This window comes from Monodon monoceros, unplaced genomic scaffold (assembly GCF_005190385.1).
Source record: "Monodon monoceros isolate NGI ecotype Baffin Bay Population unplaced genomic scaffold, NGI_Narwhal_1 Super_Scaffold_22, whole genome shotgun sequence".
Taxonomy (NCBI): domain Eukaryota; kingdom Metazoa; phylum Chordata; class Mammalia; order Artiodactyla; family Monodontidae; genus Monodon; species Monodon monoceros.
The window spans coordinates 123,410,236-123,433,852 of NW_021703779.1; the positions used below are offsets into that span (position 1 = coordinate 123,410,236).

The following is a 23,617-nucleotide window of genomic DNA, read 5'->3' on the forward strand; positions in this document are numbered from 1 at the left end:
ATCCATCCATCCATCCACCCATCCATCCATCCATCCATCCATCCATCCACCCGTCCATCCGTCCATCCACCCGTCCATCCATCCATCCATCCACCCGTCCATCCACCCATTCATCCACCCATTCATCCACCCATCCACCCATCCATCCATCCATCCATCCACCCATCCATCCATCCATCCATCCATCCACCCATTCGTCCATTTATTCAAAAACTACTTACTGAGGACATATGATAGTCTTAAAATTAGGGATGAAGAAAAACACAAAACGACAGAACAATGTAGCACATGTCTTCATAGAGAATAAAAGGCCCAAGAAGGATCTAACACTCCCTGGGGGCATTGACGAAGTGCTCAGAGGTGGCAGCATCTGGAGGCTGCTTACAACTTTGACAGGTGGAGAAGGGCCCCAAAGAAGAGCACTCCATGCAGAACAGGGTGGCAAAGGTACCCAAAGGGATATGATGGGATGTAGACTATTACGGTCTCGAGTGACTGCATCCTGGTTTGTGTGATGGGGAGCAGAGAGACACAAACCCCAGGCAAATAAGTGCATCTATGGGAAAGGCCTTGAATGCCAGCCAAGGAGTTTGGACTTTATTTGTAAGAGAAACCCAATCACATCCTTTAGTTTTCAAAGTCATCGTTTTGAGAGTAACACTGGCCTACACTGTGTTTAATTGTCCCCTCCCACCTTTGAAAGGGGTCGGAACCATGAGCCGCCACCCCCTCTGTCCCTGCCCTGGGCTGTGTCATGCCTTCCTGGAGCCCCGCTCTCCCCGTCAGACATCCCTGGGCTTGGTATCCTTCTCCCTGGCATCTCAGCCAAGGGATCAATTCATCTCTTTCGGGCACTGAATCCAGCACTTGTACAGCGATTGCAGTGTTTTTAGCTGTGTTCTCCAATTTTGGAGATAATTCGTGCAAGTCGCAATTTTGACATTTGCAAGTGTTTGCAGTAGAACTGGTTGTTGAAATGGGCTTTTGTAGTAAGTGCACAATTTGGAATCAGGCCTGATTTGCATTTTCTGCCAATTTTCTGTGCTACCATCAGCCACATGATAAAGGTAGAAGCAAGTGGGATAAAATGGTGAAACCAGGAGGGCCACCCACCCACTCTTTTGTTTCGCTTGATTCCTGCCAAAATGTTGGCTTGAAAGAAAAGTACATTTTAAATAACAATAATATTAACAGTGCATATAATGCTTCCATGTGCCTCGCCAGGTTCTAAGCACTTAATATAGAGTAAATAATTGAATCCTCACTACCACTCCAAGGGGTCAGTAATTTGACTATCCCCAATTTACAGAGGAGGAAACTAAGGTGCAGAGTCAAGTAATATGCTCAGACTCACTCAGCTAATAAACGAGTGAACCAGTCTTCAGATCCAGGTGTTCTGGTGATGTTTTGTCACACCGATTTGCAGATGCTCCAGTTCAAATTCCATCTTCCAAAACGTGGGTGTCTCCAGCAAACACATGTACCTGGGGTGCTGGCCCTTTCCTCAGTGCTTGCACCAGGACTAGGTGACACCACCCTCTCAGAAAGCATCCGTTTCTTCCATTCACGACAGAGCTTGCGTGGCGGAAAGGGCCAACACCCCAGGTATACAAGCCCAAGCTTGCCCTATACAATTGTAATGAAATCTCTTTAAAAAAAATAACAAGTAGAAATATTGGTATATCATTAAGGACCTGCAAATGGTTAACTCCTCATTTACTTGGCACTCGGGGAAATGAGGTGATCTGGATAATTGAAATTCTTGGATAACCAAAGGTTATCCTTCCGTAGGAATCACGTAATAGGAATCATTTTGAAATGTAATTAATATTTTCCTGACTTCCTATAAAAATTATCCTGAACATGCTTTAGCCTTTCTTGATCACTTAGACATTATTGTGAGCATCGGTTATTTTAGAGTGCTGTAATATTATACTATGCTGTAATTGTGTCCTCGGGAGCTATTGAGATAGCTAGGAATGCTTGCCTCTATATTGAATGGCATAGACTCTTGTGATTTTTAAGTTCTGACTTTGCTGTGTCATTTTCTTTGGCCCCCTGTGCTGTCAGTTTTCACGTCTCAATTTTCCTAGTGGCTGTGCCTCTAGAAGTGTTTCCCCTTTCTCACCATCTATGATTTGCTAATGGGTGGGAATCAAATGGCCAAGCTTGTTAGGGTCTAATGTCAAAAGTCAGTTGTCTAGCAGCGAGGGGAAGAAGGCTTTGAGCAGCAAACTACGTGGGCTTGGTGACAGCCCTTTAGTTGAGAGGCCTTTTCCATCTCTTGTGGGGTTTATGGTCGGCTTCTGGAATAGTAATCATGCCAGAAGAGAAGTCTCTTGGGCAACAGAATCATGCTAAATCGATTGGAAAGTTCACTTTTGATTCAAACACAGCATCACTGTTCTTGCTTATTTCTCTTAAAGGTAAATTATGCTGTGATGTTATTTTTATTCCATAGGGTGGCAAGATTAGCCTTAAAGAGTAGATTACTTGCAGCACACTGATATAACTAATTCTTCTTTTTAAAATGTTTTTGTTGAACTGTAGTTGATTTACAATGTTGTGTTAGTTTCAGGTGTATAGCAAAGTGATTCAGTTATACATACGTGTTTGTGTGTGTATGTGTGTGTGTGTGTGTATGTGTGTGTGTGTGTGTATATATATATATATATATATATATATATATATATATATGTTCTTGATATAATGAATTCTTGTATTTGCTTGAATTCATTGTCTCCAGTTTTGGAACACTTGCTTTGCCTTTGAAATTCTCTCCTCCATCTGCGAGGAGCTGTGCGTGCCCTGTACGTCAAGGCAGAGCTTCTGCCTACAAGTTGTGTCAGGATCCACACAGGTGTCCACGCTCCCAGAGAGCCTGATGTGTGCAAATATGGATTTCTCAAAACACTGAATGAATTGTGTTGAGGGTGACTTTCCAATAAAATTTAAATCCCTTTAGATAATTCGTTCCACTTGCATAGTTTAAATTGCTTGCTGTACTTCACCAAATTTGTGATGAAGTTTTAAGAACATGTCTCTCGTGAAAATAAGATACATCTATTGCATATGTGTCACCGTCAAGGTAGAAAATTGGAGTTGTCTCTATAAAATAGAACAACTGAGCAAATCTATTAATTACAGTGTTATTTACACTTCTACAAAAATCACAATCACTTGTTTGTTTGAACTGAGTCCCCTTTACTTCCACAGAGGTGTCATTGCCTAGCTGAGTGACAAATTATATACTTGAATCTCACACATATGGGTCATTTGTTCCCACGTCGCACACATTTCCAGATAGATACCAGTCTTATGTGTAATTCTGATAAAACGGCAGTTGTAGCTGGTTTGGCTGGTAAATGTTTATCCTTCAAATAGAGCTGCAGACAGTAGCCTAATTAATGGAATTCTTAACAGTGGTTTCCTATTGGCCAACATTAGTCAAGTTATATCTTCAGCGATAACAAATAGACCTTTTGTTTCTCTTGTATCATTTAACTAACGTTTGTATTGTATGTGTTCTTCCTTATAGGAATCCCAGCATCTGACCCCAGGATTCGCCTTACAAAGTAGGTGTTTTGAAAAAATCCTTCTTGATCCAAGCATCTCCTCTCCTCCCTCACTTTCTTCTCCTTCCTACCTAATATCATGAAAACATGGAATAACAACAATAATAAAAAGTCACATTGTGACGCATCCAATTGGTTTCTTTTTTCTCCCATCTGTTATTCATGGCAGGATTCTGTGAAAGAGTATAACTGGAAGGGCTGCATGTTCAAGACCAATTTCATTCAGAATGATCATTTGACAGTAGAAAACATGGATGGTAAATGTCTGTGCGTTTTCTTTTCAGAGTGGAGCGACCCGACCAGCAGAGCTTCTACAAAGTGAGTACCGTTCAAGTCGTAAGTACTCAGGTTTCTGAAACACGCTTCTTCGGGGGCATTTCGCAAGTAAAAGGTGCTTCAGTGCCGAGCGAATCTTGTTGTCTCTCCTGCTCCTTGGAAACAGGAACCTTGCCTCATGATAACATGGGGTGTGGTTAGAGGGGAGAATGAGATTTCCCACGATAGGCAAGTAACAGTCAAAATGAATGAATCACCACTAGGCTCTCTAATGGTGTAGAAGATACAGGCTGGGTCGATACCTGGGACACCAAAACAACTGTGATTCTGGAGTAGTTGTTGGAGCATTGTGTAACTTCAGCCACAGACATCGTTATATGTAATATTCAGCCACCACCGGTTAGGATGGAGAAGGGACCCACCTAAGCAGCCATGCTCGGACATGAGAGGTTGGGTGGATCGCTCTGGCCGGTCAGCCCGGGACCTTGCTGTTTGCAGGTCATCTGGTGACTGTATATTAAAGATAAGGGCAGCCAGAAAGAGGTGGAGTAAGTGATTACGTGACGCTAGGTTGAAGTTCAGAAGCCAGGGCCCTGCAATTCACTTCTCACTCTCTTCCTTTTTTATTAATGTTCACTGAAGGAGGGGTATGGAGAAACCAATTTCCTCAGATTAACCGTTGTAGATTTTGTAATAGCCATTTGTCCAAGAGAGTATCAAGGGAGTAGTTCTCTCACAACTTCTTTCATTCTTAATAATAGAAAATGGAAGCTGACTTTTCTGTGTGAGTAATAGTCACATACTTGAAATTTTTCAAAATGAAATAACTTATGACATTCAAGTGGCCTAATGGCACACTTGAAGTGAATTGCTCACCTTTTGGTATTTCCACATTCTTGGTTCTGTTTAGTGGCAAAGCCCCCAAAGCCCTGACCCCATCACCAGACCTCTTATTTGGTTTTCTGGCCCGATCTGTGCCTTCTAATTCAAGGTTCCATTTCAACAGCCAAGAATCCTCCATTTAAAGAATCGAGGGGAAAAAAAGAGACAAGAGGAAAATAAAACTATAACCTTGATTTAAGGACCAAATTATACGGAAACGTGGAAATCAAAATCATCTTTGATATTATTCATTTCAGCTTTTCCAGGAATCATTTTGAATTGCCCTCCCCCTTGTTATCCTGGTAAACAATAGACCTTATTCTCCTTACCTCCACTCCTGACTTACCCCACTCTTATTACAAAGCCAGTAAACTTCACACACACACACACACACACACACAGTTGAGCATTCAGGAAATCAGTGCAGGTTTCCAAATATGAAAACACATACAAATATTTTTCCATTGTAAAATGATCCCATTCCTAAAGCAAGAGTATCGGGCCCCTGCTGTGAAATATGCTGATTTCCATATAGACCATAAAATGCAATATTTCAATAGTTTGTAACTAACGGAAATAAACTTGTCAATTGTGGTTTATAGCTAGAGGCTGCATTTCCAGAGAACAGCACTTCATAGCACAGGGTATATAGTGCATTCAGTAGGACTGAGGTTCTCTATAGGAGGCATCCATAAAACTGGAAGACACTGAGTCTGTTTTATGAGTGAACTGCTCTCTTTTTAGCTGCCTGACCCAAAGGCCAGGCATTGTTCATCAGACTTCGGCTGGAATAAATTCCCTTCTTGGGTAGGGTATAGGTTTAACACAGGGCAGGTCAGAGTTATAATAATTATTTTTACTTTTAGCTTCCAAATTATTATCAGCTTAGCCATTCCAGTCATTCTCGCATATTTCACTGCGGCGTGCTTTTTAAGTCAGCTTCTAGGATTTTCCGTCTGGCAGGGCAATCCTCTAGGCAACTAAGAGCATCCTGAGTGTAGACAGACTGCTGGTGGCTGGAGCTTGGTGGGAAGCAGCCCCAAGTCAGCCCTGCTGCAGCAGAGACACCCTCCCAACGCTTGTGAACGTCCTGGGCGAGCTCCTGACCCTCACTGCAGTAGAGAGAGACGGGAGTCTTGTAAATCAGAATCCCTTAATTACTGGGCCACTTTACTTGTTTGCCTCATCTTGGCCTCGTTTCCCTGGATAACAAAATGCAGCTCTTCCATCAGGGCCTGGATTGTTTATAAGGACTGCACGCCCAGGCACCAGGTCTGAAAAACACTGGTGCAGGAGTCCCGGAGTGCAAGCTGGGAAGCAGCCAGGCTCTGTGCTCCTGGCTCAGCAGGATCACCGACCTTTGCAGAACGGGAGCTTTTCTCGCTCAGCATATACTCCATTGACACACAGTGCTTTTTATGGTGTGTCCATCTAAATGGTGACATCCTACCTGCTCCAGCTGACTGCCCAGGAGGCCAGAGCATGGGACTGTAGGAGTTTCAAGATCTGGGCTTGAGCCTCTGCTCCATGACAGTGATGGTACTGGGGGAAAGCACTGACCTAGGATTCAGAGGGTGTGAGTTTAAATCATGGGGGAATTTATTTTTATTTCAGAGTATAGAGTTAGAGTCGCTTGAGGGAAATGAAGCAAAGTAATGAGCAGATTGTATACGCATACAGGTATATATGCAAACACTTGTCACAATTCAAATGTAAACAGCTATACTCTTTAGTAATTAAACTCAAGGTCAAAGTGCATTTGACTTTAACCCTTAATAATTTCTGGAGGAAAGAAGACCTGGCACGTGTTGTTTCCCTCAGCCTGCATGAGTCTGAGTTGTATTATAGTCTCGGAACAGGCCTCACCCAGGTCTTCTAAATCCAATGGAGTTTCAAGCCTCCTTCAAAAAAGGTCTCTCTCCCCAAAAAGAGAGTGGGGCATGGGCTGTCGAAGGTCAAATTGTATTTCTCATGCTGTGCAGTTGTGTATTTGTACAGTAATATCACGTTCGTTCTGCCTCTAAAGCACCCATTTATTTCAATTGGAAGATTCAGGGATTGAATGGACACCCCAGACATTGGGTTACCTTCTAGTTTCTTCATGAAGCCATTAAGGAACAATGGAGGAGAAAACAGAAACTAAATCCAAAGAACTTGGATTTTCCTCATTGGGTCGGATGGCTTCATCTAGCTGGTTATGACATCTTGTCAATTACTTGTCAATACAGTGGCTTTACCAAAATACATGACTCTGTTGGTCTTTTATGAGCTGTCCTGAATAGGGACAGATCAGATGCTTCCTGAGGAGCATTTTCAGACAGCAACCATGAGCTCAAAGGTTTCTGTCGAGTCAGTTCTTGACTTTAGCTAGTTTTGTGAGGACAATTGAGAAAGTGGCAGTTCCAGATATGCAGTTCCTTTGTCATCCTCGGCTGTTTGCATTTAGACTCTGTCCGGCTGGAAATCATCCAGACCCCCTTTTAATCAAGTAGCTCCTGTGTTTTAGGGCGTGCTGTTGAAAATTCCTGGATAATTTCCATAAAAGCTCAACATAAAGGCAGATGTAGCCATAGGCTGTTCTTTCCTTGCCATAATACCAGTTCCTCCACTTACGGTATTAGGTACGGGTCTGAAAACATCACAGCCATGGACCCAGAGAGTTGACAAAAGGCCTGACAAAGACAGTCTAGTTGTGGCCAGTTTACCTGTGGGTGACAGGTAGGCATGCCACATGGACAAATGCTTGAATGTAGCACTAGTTAGGAGGAAAGGACATTATACTCTCACAGGAATGGTGGACACCTGTGACGATAATCATTGTGCTGTTGGGTCGTGCGCAAGGCTAGGTGCCAGGTCCCATGCCAGGTGCTCTTATATACATCACCCCGTTATACTTAGCAGCCACCCTGGAGGGGCTCCAAATTATTCCCATTTTACAGATGAGAAAAGCAAAGCTAGAATATTGCCCCTCCTTATGAAGTATACACAGTCCAGTGGGAGGACAAATTGACTGTTTATCTCGAATAGACGTGTTGGCTATGAGTACACAGAAGGGCCGAGTCAGTTACACTGCTCTTCATGGGAAAGCTTGAATGCACAAAGCCCTCTCTTTTCCCACCGGGCTGTCCCTTCTCACGGTATCTGATGGGGTCGGGGCACAACCTTCAAATAGACTTGAAGAACTGAAGTTGATGGGAAGCAGTCCCACAAGAAATTATACCTCTCTGTTTTAGAAGATTCAAAACCTGGTCAAAATTGCTTGATTTAACTGAAAGATCATTATCTCTAAACTTGTATTGATGTGGTATGAAGATTTCATTACCACAGGGAATAGAAAGAGTATGAGAATGTTTTCTGGTTTGCTGTGACCAGTAACAAGCGTTACACCATTTCTTAGATGAATTTTGAAACAATTTTTTTTACCAGAAAACCCCAAGAAACGAAAAACACATTCATGAAAATCCTGACCATCTTTCTACCAAAATTTTCATCATTGAAAACGTTTGCTTTGAGAATCTGACTTGAGAAGGAACTCCCACCTCTAGCAATTTCACATATTCTTTCCTAAGTAGATGTCTGGTCTGCTACACACTTTCCGTAGCAAAGTAACTGTGTAACGAGGCAGGGGAAAAAAATGACTGTTATTTTCGTAATCAGATTAATTCTTAATCAGAATACATGATTTGGTACTTGGAACTTAGAAATACTACTAATCACTTTGAGGCTTACAAAAGCCAAATTAAACTCTCCCAATAAACTGGGAATCTTGGTGACTGTCACTGGTTGCAGCCATTCCGGCTTTCAAACTGAGACGTATGCCAACTCTTGCTTTTAACCTGTCTTGTATGCCCTGCGTCGTAGAGCTTGCCAACTTTTCCTAAGGACTTAATATATTTTTGGAAGTTCTCTACTGCATCAGGGACAGCCACCTGGGAGCAGAGAAAACAAAATTTGGCAGCCTGTTCAAGCTGTGAATTAAAGGTAATTCACAGTTTGAAATGAATCAGCATGAGGTCCTTAAGAAGAGTAATCAGACATCAAGAGGATTTTATTTTGAGGACTGTATATTGGCTAATGTGACAACAAGCAATATTGGCATTTGGAATGTTCGTGTCAAGAAGCACTGAAGCTGCTGGTGCTTGACAGGCACCAAGACTGAAAACTGGGCCTCCTTTGACGGGGAGCTTTGGATTTCCACTTTCATTACAAAAGCTGCAAACATAGCGTTGGTGCTCAGGGAGCATAAATCTTGAAAGATCAGGTTCGATTTTTGCATCTTTGTTCATGGTCCCAAGATTTGTATGTTTCAGGTGGATTATGAGACACGTCTGTAATTAGAAACAAACATCTCTCTCTCTTTCTCTCAGGGAAAAGTCAAGTATCTCCTCTTTTCTACCCGATTTGCATCCATATTTATATTCATTCATTCACGATTTCATTCCTTTCAGCAAAAATGGGTTGAGCCCCTACTGTGTATAAGGCTCTGAGCGAGGCAGGGTGTTACCTCAGGGTGGAACACTGCACATCCTACCCTCAGGGAACTCACAGGTCACTAAGGATTAGACTTGCACGGATAATGCCAATACCTCAACTAACTCATAACTACGGAGTGCCTACGGTGTGCCAGGCGCTTTCTTTCTTTACAGGCCCAAAGGAGTCAGCCCTATTATATTCTACAGCAGCAGAAACCAAAACTCAGAGATACCGAGTGAGTCACCCAAAGGGCCACAGTAACAAAACCACAACCGGACAGACTCCAGAGCGCATGCTGTTTAACCCACATTAAAGCCATCCCATGGGCCGTCTGGAGAGGGCCCTCCCAATTTGAATTCAGTTGTCATCTTGCCCTGGTATCAGACCAAAGTAGACTGACCCCAGGGGAGGCCAAAACGGTCCCTTGATCAGGGAAAGGATTGGATCTGAACATTGTCATTGAGTCAGGCCTCTCATACATAGCACACGCTGATGGGTGCTGACACGTACTCTATAGGCAGGCACTGGTCCAGCCTCAGCTCAGGGCCTGCAGCCAGATGGTGTCACCATGCCTGTAAGATGCTTCCTTTGGTGAGGTGCAAAGACCCAAGCCCGTAAGGGACTTTACCACCACTCAAAGTCCCCTTGAGGGTGATTTCGGTGGCCTGTGATGGGAACAACATCTGTCTCCAGAAATCTCCATTTGGCCATATTAAAGTAAAAAGAAGAGAACTGGTATTTGGGTCTGTTTTTATGACAGGTTTGTCCATTACTTTTCATGCTTACCAATGTGGAAATTGCTTTATATTATTGGAAAGTTGCTTTATTTTATTGATATATCCTCATGGCAGAATCATTTTTAAAAATTATTCCCAACGTTATCAACCAGTGGCCTTATTTCTAAGTTCTCCTCGAGATTTTGAACAGTAAATGGTACTGAAGCAAATAATGCTGGTGGAAGTTGCTGAAGTTCATAAGCAAGAGACCAAAGTAAAAATAATTCCAGCTGTATAATTGAACGTAATGTCTTGATCACACACACACATGCATGCACATCCTCTGTCTCCCAGAATATCAGACCCCTCTAATGCATCTGATCTAATGAGATGCACACTCTTTTTTCACTTACTAGATTCTAAAATGCTATGACCAGGGCTACTTTTCATGTGCCCAGCGATTGATAATCTTATAGCACTTTCACACAATGTATTAGCCTCATGTGAGGACCGCAGCAATCCTGTTAGATAGCCAGGTGCAAAGAAGCCAGGCTTGGGCGGGGCGGGGTGGGGCAAGATATTTACCAAAGTCCCCCAGCTAGGGAGTGGCGGAGCTGGGCCTGGAAGCGAGGACTCTGCACTTCCATCAGGACGTGCTGCCTTGTCCGCATGTACCCTAGATGGCTGCGGGGTCAGAACTCATCAATCAGAGCCCTGACAAGTCTTCCAGGCCCAGATGAAGAAAATATAGCAGCAGTGCAGAAAGCCCCATGGATCATTCCTAGAAATTAAAAAGAAACAAACACCGGCCCCCCCAAAAAAAACACCCCACCCAACTGAGCCCAGAGTAGGTGAGAAGGAATATTCACCACGCTTCTGAGCTATTCATTCTGCTTTTCCATCCTATCGAGCATTTCACAAACAGCCGGATACTTTGCCCCAGTTACATTACCGGGAACGTTCTGTTGAAATGGTCTGCGCTTGATACCTTCTCAGAGCTGCTAAAAGCGCTGATGAGTGGGGAGCAGCGTTGGTAGAACACGGCAGATGCTTGCACGATTACAGTAGTAAAGTCAGTTGAAAAATCTGACAAATGCCTTTCTTTGTGCTTCATCTGTCCACTGTAATATGAGGACCAGAAAAGGAAAAGGTCTCAAAGCTATTTGATTGACATCTTCAAATATGCTGCCTATACTGGGATGGAGCAGGGTGGGATTGGAGTATGCCTTCTAAAACCCAAAGGAACAAAATTGTTTTTCTTTGCTACCCTGTGAGATCTTGGCATCCAAGTACAACCCGTAACACGCTACTTGGTCCTTGGCAAAGTTTCCAGGGTGCCTGAGAGAGCGTTGAGGGGGAAGAGGGCTTAGAAGGTCATGATTTACAGAGAAACCAACTTACAGTTCTGCCTCCACCATTGCCTAATTTCAGGAGTGACCTCATTGCTGCATAAGTTGCCCACTTTGTAAAAATCCCAGATAGATAGCTCAATATTATCACTATGTGGGATATTTCTAGATTTTCAAGAGGAAAATCCAAAAAAGTACCTAATGCTTATAGTATCTAGAAATTGTCTAGTATATCTAGAAATTGAGAGGGTCATTCTATATTTCTGCAAAATCATTTTCATACATCATGTAGTACAGACAGAAGGGAAGCAAACTAACTGCATGTGAGCTATGTGTCTGGGTCATTACAGTCACCCCTTACAGGGGCCGTCTGTGGGCCAGGCACAGGGGCAAACATTTCGCAAGCATTAGCTGTTTCATCCTCATAGCATCTCTGAGGCGGGATGTCCTCATCATCGCCAGTCCCAGGATTGTCCTCTCAAAGGCTCAGAGAGGGCACCTGGCAAATACCCCAAACACCCATGGCCGGACAGCCAATGCCATTGATGACGCAGGAACCGGGCCTGCCTGGAGTCCCCTGCGCTGTGCCATTGCTCTGCTTTACGCATTCCCTCACCCGCCGTCCTCACAACCCCTCTGTAAGATGAAACTGACCTTATGGAGAAGGAAATTGCATCTCAGAGTCTTTCAATGAGTGGCTCAGGACTACACAGCCAGTTATGGAAGGAGACGGACTTTCACTCTAGGATTCTTGGATTACAAAACTTGAACTTTTCTTTCTGATACCTTATCTGCCACACCCCTATAAAATTTCAATTGAACAATTATGAGTTAAGTACAGAGACAGATAATACTCTTCTGGTTCTATGACATTTTCCATTTCCACACGGAGCATTGTCTTCATTACATTCAGGCTTGACTCAGTTCTGGGAGCCAGGAGAGGGGAGGGACCTCAGCTGCCAGGTGGCTCAAATCCCAGCTCCCTCACTTCCTGCTGTGTGACTTGATGCAGTCACCTGGCGTTTTCTGAGCCTTTGTTTCAACAGATATAACACGGAGAAGCGCTGTTGCTCAGACTCTGTCGTGAAATGCGCCACCATCGGATGGGCTCCTGAATGGGCTTTGACGTCCATCATTCGCATTGTTCTCTCCCCGTGTTAGCAGTGAGGAAAGTCGTGCTCAGATGGCTTAAGCGCGGGCCCCAGGCTCACACAACTCACTGTTGCAAGGCTCGGTTCCACTTCTTGACTCCTAGTTAAGTGCTCTTTTTGCTAGTATCTGCCATGACTTCTCACAAGTGTTGTGTCGATGTGGTTTGAATCAAAGGACCAACTCCCAACGCCGAGATCAGTGGACTGAAAGCCAGCCACTGAGGAGGCCACTCCTCTCCTGCTTAGGTTAGATGTCCCCAGCATGCTTCTGGACGTTCCACCCTGTTGAGAAGAGTGAGTCCATTCTCCTACCCACCTACCCACCCACAAGGGATCATTATTTGATTCAGTGATAGTTTGAGCATTTGCAGAAGAACTTGAACAGCGAAAATAAATCGAATATGTTTTACAATCTCACTGTCTTAGAGAATGGAATTTGGGGGTTAGGTCCACCCTTTCTCTTCATGCTTTTGGGGGGGGGAGCTGTCTCTCTTATTCTGAGGTTGAAGAGGACCTGAAGCCAGTGACCTGTCTTGACCTTTACAACGGGATTAAAATTCCAGGTTGCTACTGTGGTAACCACACCTTGAAAATTAGATCCTGACACTCACTGAGAAATTTAAAAGTTCACCGCTGCCATGAACTTTGAAGAAACGTTGCTTACAATTTCAGTGACAGCCTCTTGATTAAAATAATCTGCCTTTCTGTCTGCTAGAAAGAGTTTGTGTGTGTGTGTGTGTGTGTGTGTGTGTGTGTGTGTGTTTTCGGGGGCCGTGCTAAAAGATTATATCTTGATGGATTTTTTAAACATAAAAAAATGCTTGTGGTTTGAAGCAAAGTGGTTTTCTGCATGAAATTTAAATCAACCTCAGCTCAATTTATAGTATTCAGAGAGAGCTGTGATATTCAGGGTGGCAGGAAGCCAAGAGACACAGAAAAGATGTAAAGACACTCAGAGAAGATACTTCTGGGGGTCCTTCCCAGAAAACCTCAGTGACCCACGGTCCAAATGGCAGCCACTTTGAAACCACAGATTGCTGGGCCCAGGTTCTGCGCAGGAGGGAAAATGCAGAGCAGGCACACGACAGGCTTGCAGATCAAGAGAGCAGGCAGTCACTGATTTGCCCAGTGGCATAAAGAGCTGGAAGTCATATTCATGCTCCTAAAGCCAAGGGCAATAGGAACCAAGCAATAGAGGGCATCTCACCTCTGAAAAAGATGAGGGATTGAGGCATTTGAAATTCCGGGGATTCTCCATCCTTCCTTCCTTTTGTATTTCTCTCTCAAGACAGCAGTCCATGGTGAGTCTGGCTTTATAATTAGTTGTGAGCTATGCCTGTGGTTCCAGGATTTTTAAAAATTTGATTGGGCTTTTTTTTTTTTTTTTGACATGCTGCAACAGAATTGGAATGTGTGTTTCTTAGGCAACACATTAAAAAATACCTCTGTAACTCTCTGAAAGGAGCAGTTTCACACCAGAAGTGATGATCTCACTCCGAGGAAGCTGGCAGACTCTTTCCCATGCAACAGAGAGCAAATATTAAGCCAGTTGGACAATATGAGGTAGTTATAGGAGGGAGGGATGCAGAGCAACAGGAACTCTCCGCCTGCACAGAGGGGCAGCTCTGCCTGAAGACCTGAGGGGAGCTTGCCTCTCATATCACTTGAGGGTCTCTTCAGTCTGCTTTGGTCAGTCTGTGTGCCGAGGAGACTGGGATAGTGATGACCAAATTGCGATGTTCCTCCAAACCCAAGGAATGCTTGGGAAAGCCCAGCAAATACCACCAGTCTTCCACTCCAGAGGGTTCTGGAACCTCAGGTAGCACCTTTGGCTCTCCTGACATAATAGGTTCACAAGTCTGTGCGCTCCTTAGGGAGAAGTGTGGTATGGATTCGCCTCAAACAAAAAACTAGTTGTTTCCTTAGCAACTAGTACAGGACCCGCTACAGAGTAGATAACCAGAAATTGTTATCGAGTGAATGGTACATAGTAAAATAAGGATCCAGAAGGTGTCGGTTATTCTGAATTAATAATAATAACATTTTAAAAAGTCTTTATTTTGTTTATTTATTTTGGCTGCATTGGGTCTTCGTTGCTGCGTGCGGACTTTTCTCTGGTTATGGCGAGCAGGGGCTACTCTTCGTTGTGGTGCGCAGGCTTCTCATTGTGGTGGCTTCTCTTCTTGCGGAACACGGGCTTCAGTAGTTGTGGCTCACGGGCTCTAGAGCACAGGCTCAGTAGTTGTGGCACATGAGCTTAGTGGCTCTGCGGCATGTGGGATCTTCCCGGACCAGGGTTCGAACCCGTGTCCCCGGCATTGGCAGGCGGATTCTTAACCACTGCGCCACCAGGGAAGCCCAATAATAACATTTTTGAGATCTTTTATTCTTAGATTCCTCAATCCATATTGAAAAGATAGTATCATAAGAAGAAATAAAAATGCTTGAATGTGTGCACGTGCACGTGTGAGTAGTTTAGTCATGGAAAGCCATGTAATGTAGAGATTGAAGTGGACAGGCTCCAGAGCCATGTTGCCTGGGTTCAAATTCCACCTTCTCCATCTTTTAGTCACGGGACCTTGGCCAAGTTGCTTAACCTCTCTGTCACTCAGTTTCCTCATCTGTAAAATGGGCATGGTAATAGCACCTGCATGGTAGGACTAAATGATTGAAGTGCCTCTCGCAGTGCTCGATATATAGGAAGCTCTCAATACACGTTAACTGTTGCTATTCATTACGCTTAGCGTTAGTACTGTCGCTATCACTCAGTGCTCTGAACCAGTGACATTTGCACTACAGTCCAATCTTCAGTCACTTGGGGAACCTTTCCCTCCCTTCCCTGACTTGTCCCAGAGGCTCCCAGTTGGAGGAAGACGTCTCCAGAACGCGCAAACCTGGACTACCTTCAATCTTTCCTCTGCTGACCCAGCTACCCCAGGACCCGAGGATAAAAATGAAGAATGGCAGATGTGTCTTAAATGCATGCACTTCGGGTACTAGGCACTTTGTTCTTCTTGGGAGCTCATCACAGCATCTTATCACAGCCACACTTGTGCTTTTAATCCTGTGACTACTTTTAAAAAAATCAAAGCTAGAACTAATGAAGCCCAGGCACTATGCTGAGTGTTTTATGTCCACTAGCTGATTGAATATTCACAACCCGATGAGATGTCGGCACCACTCTTACACACTTTACACAAAAGAAACTGAGGTTCATGAATGGAAACTAAGTTCTTGCAGCCAGTAATGGTGGGCTCTGTGTCGGGCTGACTCTGGTAAGAGAGCCCTGAACCGCAGCCTTCCTGCCTACCCGTGAAATGGCCAATCCCGGAATCCACCCGGACTCCATTGTCTTGGGAAATGGCAACACCTCCTCAGAGATAACAGAGGACCAGAACTTGACCAAAGACATTCTCTGCCCCTGATTCCCTGGATAGCCTCTCACCTTTGGTAAAATCATCACTGGGGTAATTTCATAATTGTGGAGTCATAATTGTGGATTGCTTGGTTCACATCTGTATGAATAACTATTTCTGAAATATTATAACAAGCACGTTGGCAGTTTTCTAATCAAGTAGCACAGAGTCCTTTTCTAAATTCCCATTTTTTTGCATGCATAGGGGATTTGTCTGGATAACAAAAAAACGTGAATAAAATTTCATGGACTAGACCCTGCCATTCTGTGAAACAAACACTCTGTTCCCTTGCCTGGGCAAATCATTCCTGATGCTGCAAACCTGCTTCTGTTTCCTTGGTCTAAAAAGACATTTCAGACTCTGCCTTTAATTATGATCAGGTTTGACTCTGAATCCCTTGAGAAATAAGCTTGTTTTTGCTGGGAGGGATGGTCAAATAACATTTAAATAGGTTTTAAAAATAAGAATGAAATCTCAGAAGACACACTATTGAGGAACACACTGTATATCAAAATATATCAACACGTAGTTGTAACAGTGACTTAGTAAACGCACTGCTGACTGAACTATGAAAAATAATCCACCGAGGTGCTGTTTCCCTCACTCCTTAGCACTGGGTTAAGAAAGTATCACCATAAAGTAGATATGCACTGTGTAAAAATATTTGTGTGTGTGTTTTTTAAAAATATCTCTTTCAGGCCCAACAGACTAATCTTTCTTCTTGCCTTGCTAGGAAAAGTATACTATAAGGGATTTAGTTAAGTGGTATATTAAGTGAAGGTCTAACACAGGTTTAGAAGATAACAACTCTGAGCAAAAAACTGTCTTTAGCAAACTGATTCTGAATGTGACATAGATTAAGTATAAAATACAGTCAAAGGAGGTTCAATGAAATCTTTCCAATCTGTCACCTAATTTAGAATCTGACACCACTTGTATTTTCTACTGGCACCTCTATTATTATAAGAACGTGAAACTGTAGGTAAAATAAATATATCAGTACAAGTAAATGAATTTCCATGTTCTGGAAAGTGATCTTGTCTCTGGATGGCCTGAATTATCCTGGTTAAGAGACCACCTCTGTGGAAGAACACGGCTCCCGGAGACCATTCTTTTGTATAAAGTTTTATGTTAAATTCCTAGAAGCCCTGTTCCAAAACTATAGAATGTTAGGAGTTATTCCTAAGAATACATCCCTCTATTACTCTTGCTAAAACTTTTAGATCTAAACTAAACTAACTTGACTTGTAAAGTCATGGTTCAGTTTAGATCTGTTGTCTTTAATTCCATGTAAGAAAAAGTTTGATGAGCTATGATGAGGCAGTTCGTTATGCACACCAGAGCATGTCAAACCATGTCCAGTTTAAAGTCATCAGATAACTTCCTCCATTTGAACCTATGGTATAAAACTGTTTTCTTAGTTTAATTCCAATAATGTGACTGGTGCATGGGTACAAAGGTTTCAAAGCAGCGTTTCTCATAAATAGCATTTAAATAGCTCCTCCTTTGCAAAAGAAAGCAAGGGACAAAGCAGACGAATCATGATGGTCTCTCAGAATGGAAAAACTGAGAAGATGCACATCCACATGCCCACTCCTTCCCAGTGTAGTTTGGCCACATGATGGTTATCACTGAATGATTGGAACTCACAGTTTTACGTGGGAGAGAAGAAGAAAAGCCATATAGAGATGTTTTCCCACTTGAAGCAAACCTGTCACAAAAATTCTCTCATATATTTCCAAACAGATAAAAAGGTAATTTTTCACCCTTAAAAAAGAATCCTTCACTTTGAAAATGATTCACTGCAGATTTCCTCTAAATTGTAAGCTCACGCCACGCATTCATAATATGGTTTGATTTTCAAAACATCAATTTACATGCACTATCCAGAAACAGATCTATTGTGCAAAGTGATGCTTACTTGTATAGCATAAAAAGGTAAAAATATGTTTTAAAAACTGGGGTCCATGGTTTATAGAGTGTGTTCATCATTAATATTAATTACGTATAGTCCAGCAGCTTTCGCTAACACAAGCAGAGATGGAGATGCCACAGGCTGCCTCAGAGGTGGTTCCATAATGCTCATTCATAATTAGCAAAATGCCATATTTCAGCAGCAGTCAATCAAACACGGCCTTGTTCTTGTTCTCATGGGAGCCGAATCCATCACTCCCTTCTTCCCCCTTCAGTTTGCCTGATTCACAGACACATTCCATGAGCTGAAAATCTAACAATAAATTAGGGAGAAAATTAGAGCCGTTTTCACAACTAACATTGGAAACGGAATGTAATCCTTAGAGTGCAGAATATTCACAGCCAAAGTGAAATGGACAGATCGGTAACTAGAGACGTGGTGTAGCGTCGCTCGGAACATGAATTCTCTAAAGAACCCTGGACAGAAGGGGAGAGGCAGCATGTCCAGAGGAGTGCCTCCGGAGTGTGTTGCCCTGGAGTTTGGAGCCGTGTGGCTGCCAGGGTCTTGGTGCTCCGGACGGGTGTCAGACCTGTGCCTCTGAGGTGGGAGAGACGAGTTCAGGACATGGCCCATCAGAAACCTCCCGGCTCCACGTAATACTAAACAGTGAAAGCTCTCCCAGAGATCTCCATCTCAGCGCTAAGACCCAGCTCCACTAATGAACAGCAAGCTACAGTGCTGGACACCCCATGCCAAACAACTAGCAAGACAGGAACACAACCCCACCCATTAGCAGAGAGGCTGCCTAAAATCATAATAACGTCACAGACACCCCAAAACACACACCAGATGCGGTCCTGCCCATCAGAAAGACAAGATCCAGCCTCATCCACCAGAACACAGGCACCAGTCCCCTCCACCAGGAAGACTCCACAACCCACTGAACCAACCTCACCCACTGGGGGCAGATACCAAAAACAACGGGAACTAAGAACCTGCAGCCTGCCAAAAGGAGACCACAAACACAGTAAGTTAAGCAAAATGGGAAGACAGAGAAACACACAGCAGATGAAGGAGCAAGGTAGAAACCCACCAGACCAAACAAAGAGGAAATAGGCAGTCTACCTGAAAAAGAATTCAGAGTAATGATAGTAAAGATGATCCAAAATCTTGGAAATAGACTGGAGAAAATAAAAGAAATGTTTAACAAGGACCTAGAAGAACTAAAGAGCAAACAAAGCAATGATGAACAACACAATAAACGAAACTAAAAATTCTCTAAGAAGGAATCAATGGCAGAATAGCTGAGACAGAAGGACGGATAAGTGACCTGGAAGATAAAATAGTGGAAATAACTACTGCAGAGCAGAATAAAAAAAAAACAGAATGAAAGGAATTGAGGACAGTCTCAGAGACCTCTGGGACAACATTAAACGCACCAGCATTTGAATTATAGGGGTCCCAGAAGAAGAAGAGAAGAAGAAAGGGACTAAGAAAATATTTGAAGAGATTATAGTTGAAAACGTCCCTAACATGGGAAAGGAAATAATCAAGCCCAGGAAGTGCAGAGAACCTATACAGGATAAATCCAAAGAGAAACACACCAAGAAACATGTTAATCAAACTAACAAAAATTAAATACAAAGAAAAAATATTAAGAGCAGCAAGGGAGTCTGTCATACAGAGTGAAGTAAGTCAGAAAGAGAAAGACAAATACCGTATGCTAACACATATATATGGAATTTAAGGAAAAAAATGTCATGAAGAACCTAGGAGTAAGACAGGAATAAAGACACAGACCTACTAGAGAATGGACTTGAGGATATGGGGAGGGGGAAGGGTAAGCTGTGACAAAGCGAGAGAGAGGCATGGACATATATACACTACCAAACGTAAGGTAGACAGCTAGTGGGAAGCAGCCGCATAGCACAGGGAGATCAGCTCCGTGCTTTGTGACCGCCTGGAGGGGTGGGATAGGGAGGGTGAGAGGGAGGGAGACGCAAGAGGGAAGAGATATGGGAAGATATGTATATGTATAACTGATTCACTTTGTTATAAAGCAGAAACTAACACACCATTGTAAAGCAATTATACTCCAATAAAGATGTAAAAAAAAAAGTAAATACTTTAAAATGAGCAGTCTCTGCTAGTAGCTACATTACACAAATGTCTGAATACTTTAAATGCCTATTTTCATCTAATAAGAGCAGATAAAGGTTTCATAAAAAAAAAAAAGCAGCAAGGGCAAAACAACAAATAACATACAAGGGAATCCCTATAAGGTTAACAGCTGATCTTTCAGCAGAAACTCTGCAAGCCACAAAGGAGTGGCAAAGTATATTGAAAGTGATGAAAGGGAAAAACCTACAACCAAGATTACTCTACCCGCAAGGAACTCATTCAGATTTGACAGAGAAATTAAAACCTTTACAGACAAGCAAAAGCTAAGAGAATTCAGCACCACCACACCAGCTTTACAACAAATGCTAAAGGAACTTCTCTAGGAAGGAAACACAAGAGAAGGAAAAGACCTACAATAACAAACCCAAAACAGTTAAGAAAATGGTAATATGAACATACATATTGATAATTATCTTAAATGTAAATGGATTAAATGCTCCCACCAAAAAACATAGACTGGCTGAATGGATACAAAAACAAAACCCGTATATATGCTGTCTACAAGAGACCCACCTCAGACCTAGGGACACATACAGACTGAAAGTGAGGGGATGGAAAAAGATATTCAATGCAAATGGAAATCAAAAGTAAGCTGGAGTAGCAATTCTCATATCAGACAAAATATACTTAAAAATAAAGACTATTACAAGAGACAAAGTAGGACACTACAGAATGATCAAGGGATCGATCCAAGAAGATATAACAATTGTATATATTTATGCACCCAACATAGGAGCACCTCAATACATGAAGCAAATGCTCACAGCCATAAAGGGGAAATCGACAGTAACACAATCATAGTAGGGGACTTTAACACCCCACTTTCACCAATGGACAGATCATCCAAGGTGAAGATAAATAAGGAAACACAAGCTTTAAATGATACATTAAACAAGATGGACTTAGTTGATATTTATAGGACATTCCATCCAAAAACAGCAGAATACACTTTCTTCTCAAGTGCTCATGGAACATTCTCCAGGATAGATGATATCTTGGGTCACTAATCAAGCCTTGGTTAATTTAAGAAAATTGAAATCATATCAAGTATCTTTTCCAACCACAATACTATGAGACTAGATATAAATTACAGGAAAAAAGACTAAAAAATACGAACACATGGAGGCTAAACAATACACTACTAAATAACCAAGAGATCAGTGAAGAAATCAAACGGGAAATCAAAAAATACCTAGAAACAAATGACAGTGAAAACACGATGACTCAAAACCTAGGGATGCAGCAAAATCAGTTCAAAGAGCGAAGTTTATAGCAATACAATCCTACCTCAAGAAGCAAGAAACATCTCAAATAAACAACCTAACCTTACACCTAAAGCAATTAGAGAAAGAAGAACAAAAAAACCCCAAAGTTAGCAGAAAGAAAGAAATCATGAAGATCAGATCACAAATAAATGAAAAAGAAATGAAGGAAACGATAGCAAAGATCAATAAAACTAAAAGCTCGTTCTTTGAGAAGATGAACAAAATTGATAAACCATTAGCCAGACTCATCAAGGAAAAAAGGGAGAAGACTCAAATCAATAGAATTAGAAATGGAAAAGGAGAAGTAACAACTGACACTGCAGAAATGCAAAGGATCATGAGAGATTACTACAAGCAACTATATGTCAATAAAATGGAAAACCTGGAAGAAATGGACAAATTCTTAGAAAAGCACAACCTTCTGAGACTGAACCAGGAAGAAATACAGAATACAAACAGACCAATCACAAGCACTAAACTTGAGACTGTGATTAAAAATCTTCCAACAAACAAAAGCCCAGGACCAGATGTCTTCACAGGCGAATTCTATCAAACATTTAGAGAAGAGCTAACACCTATCCTTCTCAAAGTCTTGCAAAATATAGCAGAGGGAGGAACACTCCCAAACTCATTCTACGAGGCCACCATAACCCTGATACCAAAACCAAAGATGTCACAAAGGAAGAAAACTACAGGCCAATATCACTGATGAACATAGATGCAAAAATCCTCAACAAAATACTAGCAAACAGAATCCAACAGCACATTAAAAGGATCATACACCATGATCAAGTGGGGTTTATCCCAGGAATGCAGGAGTTCTTCAACATACGCAAATCAATCAACGTGATACACCATATTAACAAATTGAAGGAGGAAAACCATATGATCATCTCAACGGATGCAGAGAAAGCTTTCAACAAAATTCAACACCCATTTATGATAAGAACCCTCCAGAACGTAGGTGTAGAGGGAACTTACCTCAACATAATAAAGGCCATATATGACAAACCCACAGCCAACATCATTCTCAGTGATGAAAAACTGAAAGCATTTCCTCTAAGATCAGGAAAGAGACAAGGTTGCCCACTCTCACCACTATTATTCAACATAGTTTTGGAAGCTTTAGCCACAGCAGTCAGAGAAAAAAGCAATAAAAGGAATCCAAATCAGAAAAGAAGAAGTAAAGCTGTCACTGTTTGCAGATGACATGATACTATACATAGAGAATCCTAAAGATGCCACCAGAAAACTACTAGAGCTAATCGATGACTTTGGTAAAGTAGCAGGGTACAAAATTAATGCACAGAAATCTCTGGCATTCCTATACACTAATGATTAAAAATCTAAAAGAGAAATTAAGGAAACACTCCCATTTACCATTGCAACAAAAAGAATAAAGTACCTAGGAATAAACGTACCTAAGGAGACGAAAGACCTGTATGCAGAAAACTGTAAGACACTGATGAAAGAAATTAAAGATGATACAAATAGATGGAGAGATATACCATGTTGTTGGATTGGAAAAATCAACATTTTGAAAAATACTGTACTACCCAAAACAACCTACAGATTCAATGCAATCCCTATCAAACTACCAATGGCATTTTTCACAGAACTAGAACAAAAAATTTCACAATTTGTATGGAAATACCAAAGACCTCAAATAGCCAAAGCAATCTTGAGAAAGAAAAACGGAGCTGGAGGAATCAGGCTCCTGGACTTCAGACTATACTACAAAGCTACAGTAATCAAGACAGTATGGTACTGGCACAAAAACAGAAATATAGATCAATGGAACAGGATGGAAAGCCCAGAGATAAACCCACACACATATGGTCACCTTATCTTTGATAAAGGAGGCAAGAATATACAATGGAGAAAAGACAGCCTCTTCAATAAGTGTTGCTGGGAACACTGGACATCTACGTGTAAAAGAATGAAATTAGAGCCCTCTGTAACACCATACGCAGAAATAAACTCAAAATGGATTAAGGACCTAAATGTAAGGCCAGACACTATAAAACGCTTAGAGGAAAACATAGGCAGGACACTCTATGACATAAATCACAGCAAGATCCTTTTTGACCCACCCCCTAGAGAAATGGAAATAAAAACAAAAATAAACAAATGGGACCTAATGAAACTTAAAAGCTTTTGCACAGCAAAGGAAACCATAAACAAGACGAAAAGACAACCCTCAGAATGGGAGAAAATATTTGGAAATGAAGCAACTGACAAAGGACTAACCTCCAAAATTTACAAGCAGCTCATGCAGCTCAATATCAAAAAGACAAACAACCCAATCCAAAAGTGGGCAGAAGACCTAAATAGACATTTCTCCAAAGAAGATATACAGATTGCCAACAAACACATGAAAGGATGCTCAACATCACTAATCATGAGAGAAAAGCAAAT

General features: G+C 42.1%; 1 protein-coding gene across 1 annotated transcript in view; it reads left to right on the plus strand.

Annotated features, from left to right (window-relative positions):
• Positions 1–23,617, plus strand: part of AFF2 (AF4/FMR2 family member 2) — a 499,888-nt gene that overhangs the window by 339,883 nt on the left and 136,388 nt on the right. Inside the window, exons 5-6 of the mRNA XM_029240247.1 lie at positions 3,539–3,575; positions 3,860–3,893. Coding sequence (XP_029096080.1) covers positions 3,539–3,575; positions 3,860–3,893 — 71 coding nt within the window. The remainder of the gene's footprint in view (positions 1–3,538; positions 3,576–3,859; positions 3,894–23,617) is intronic.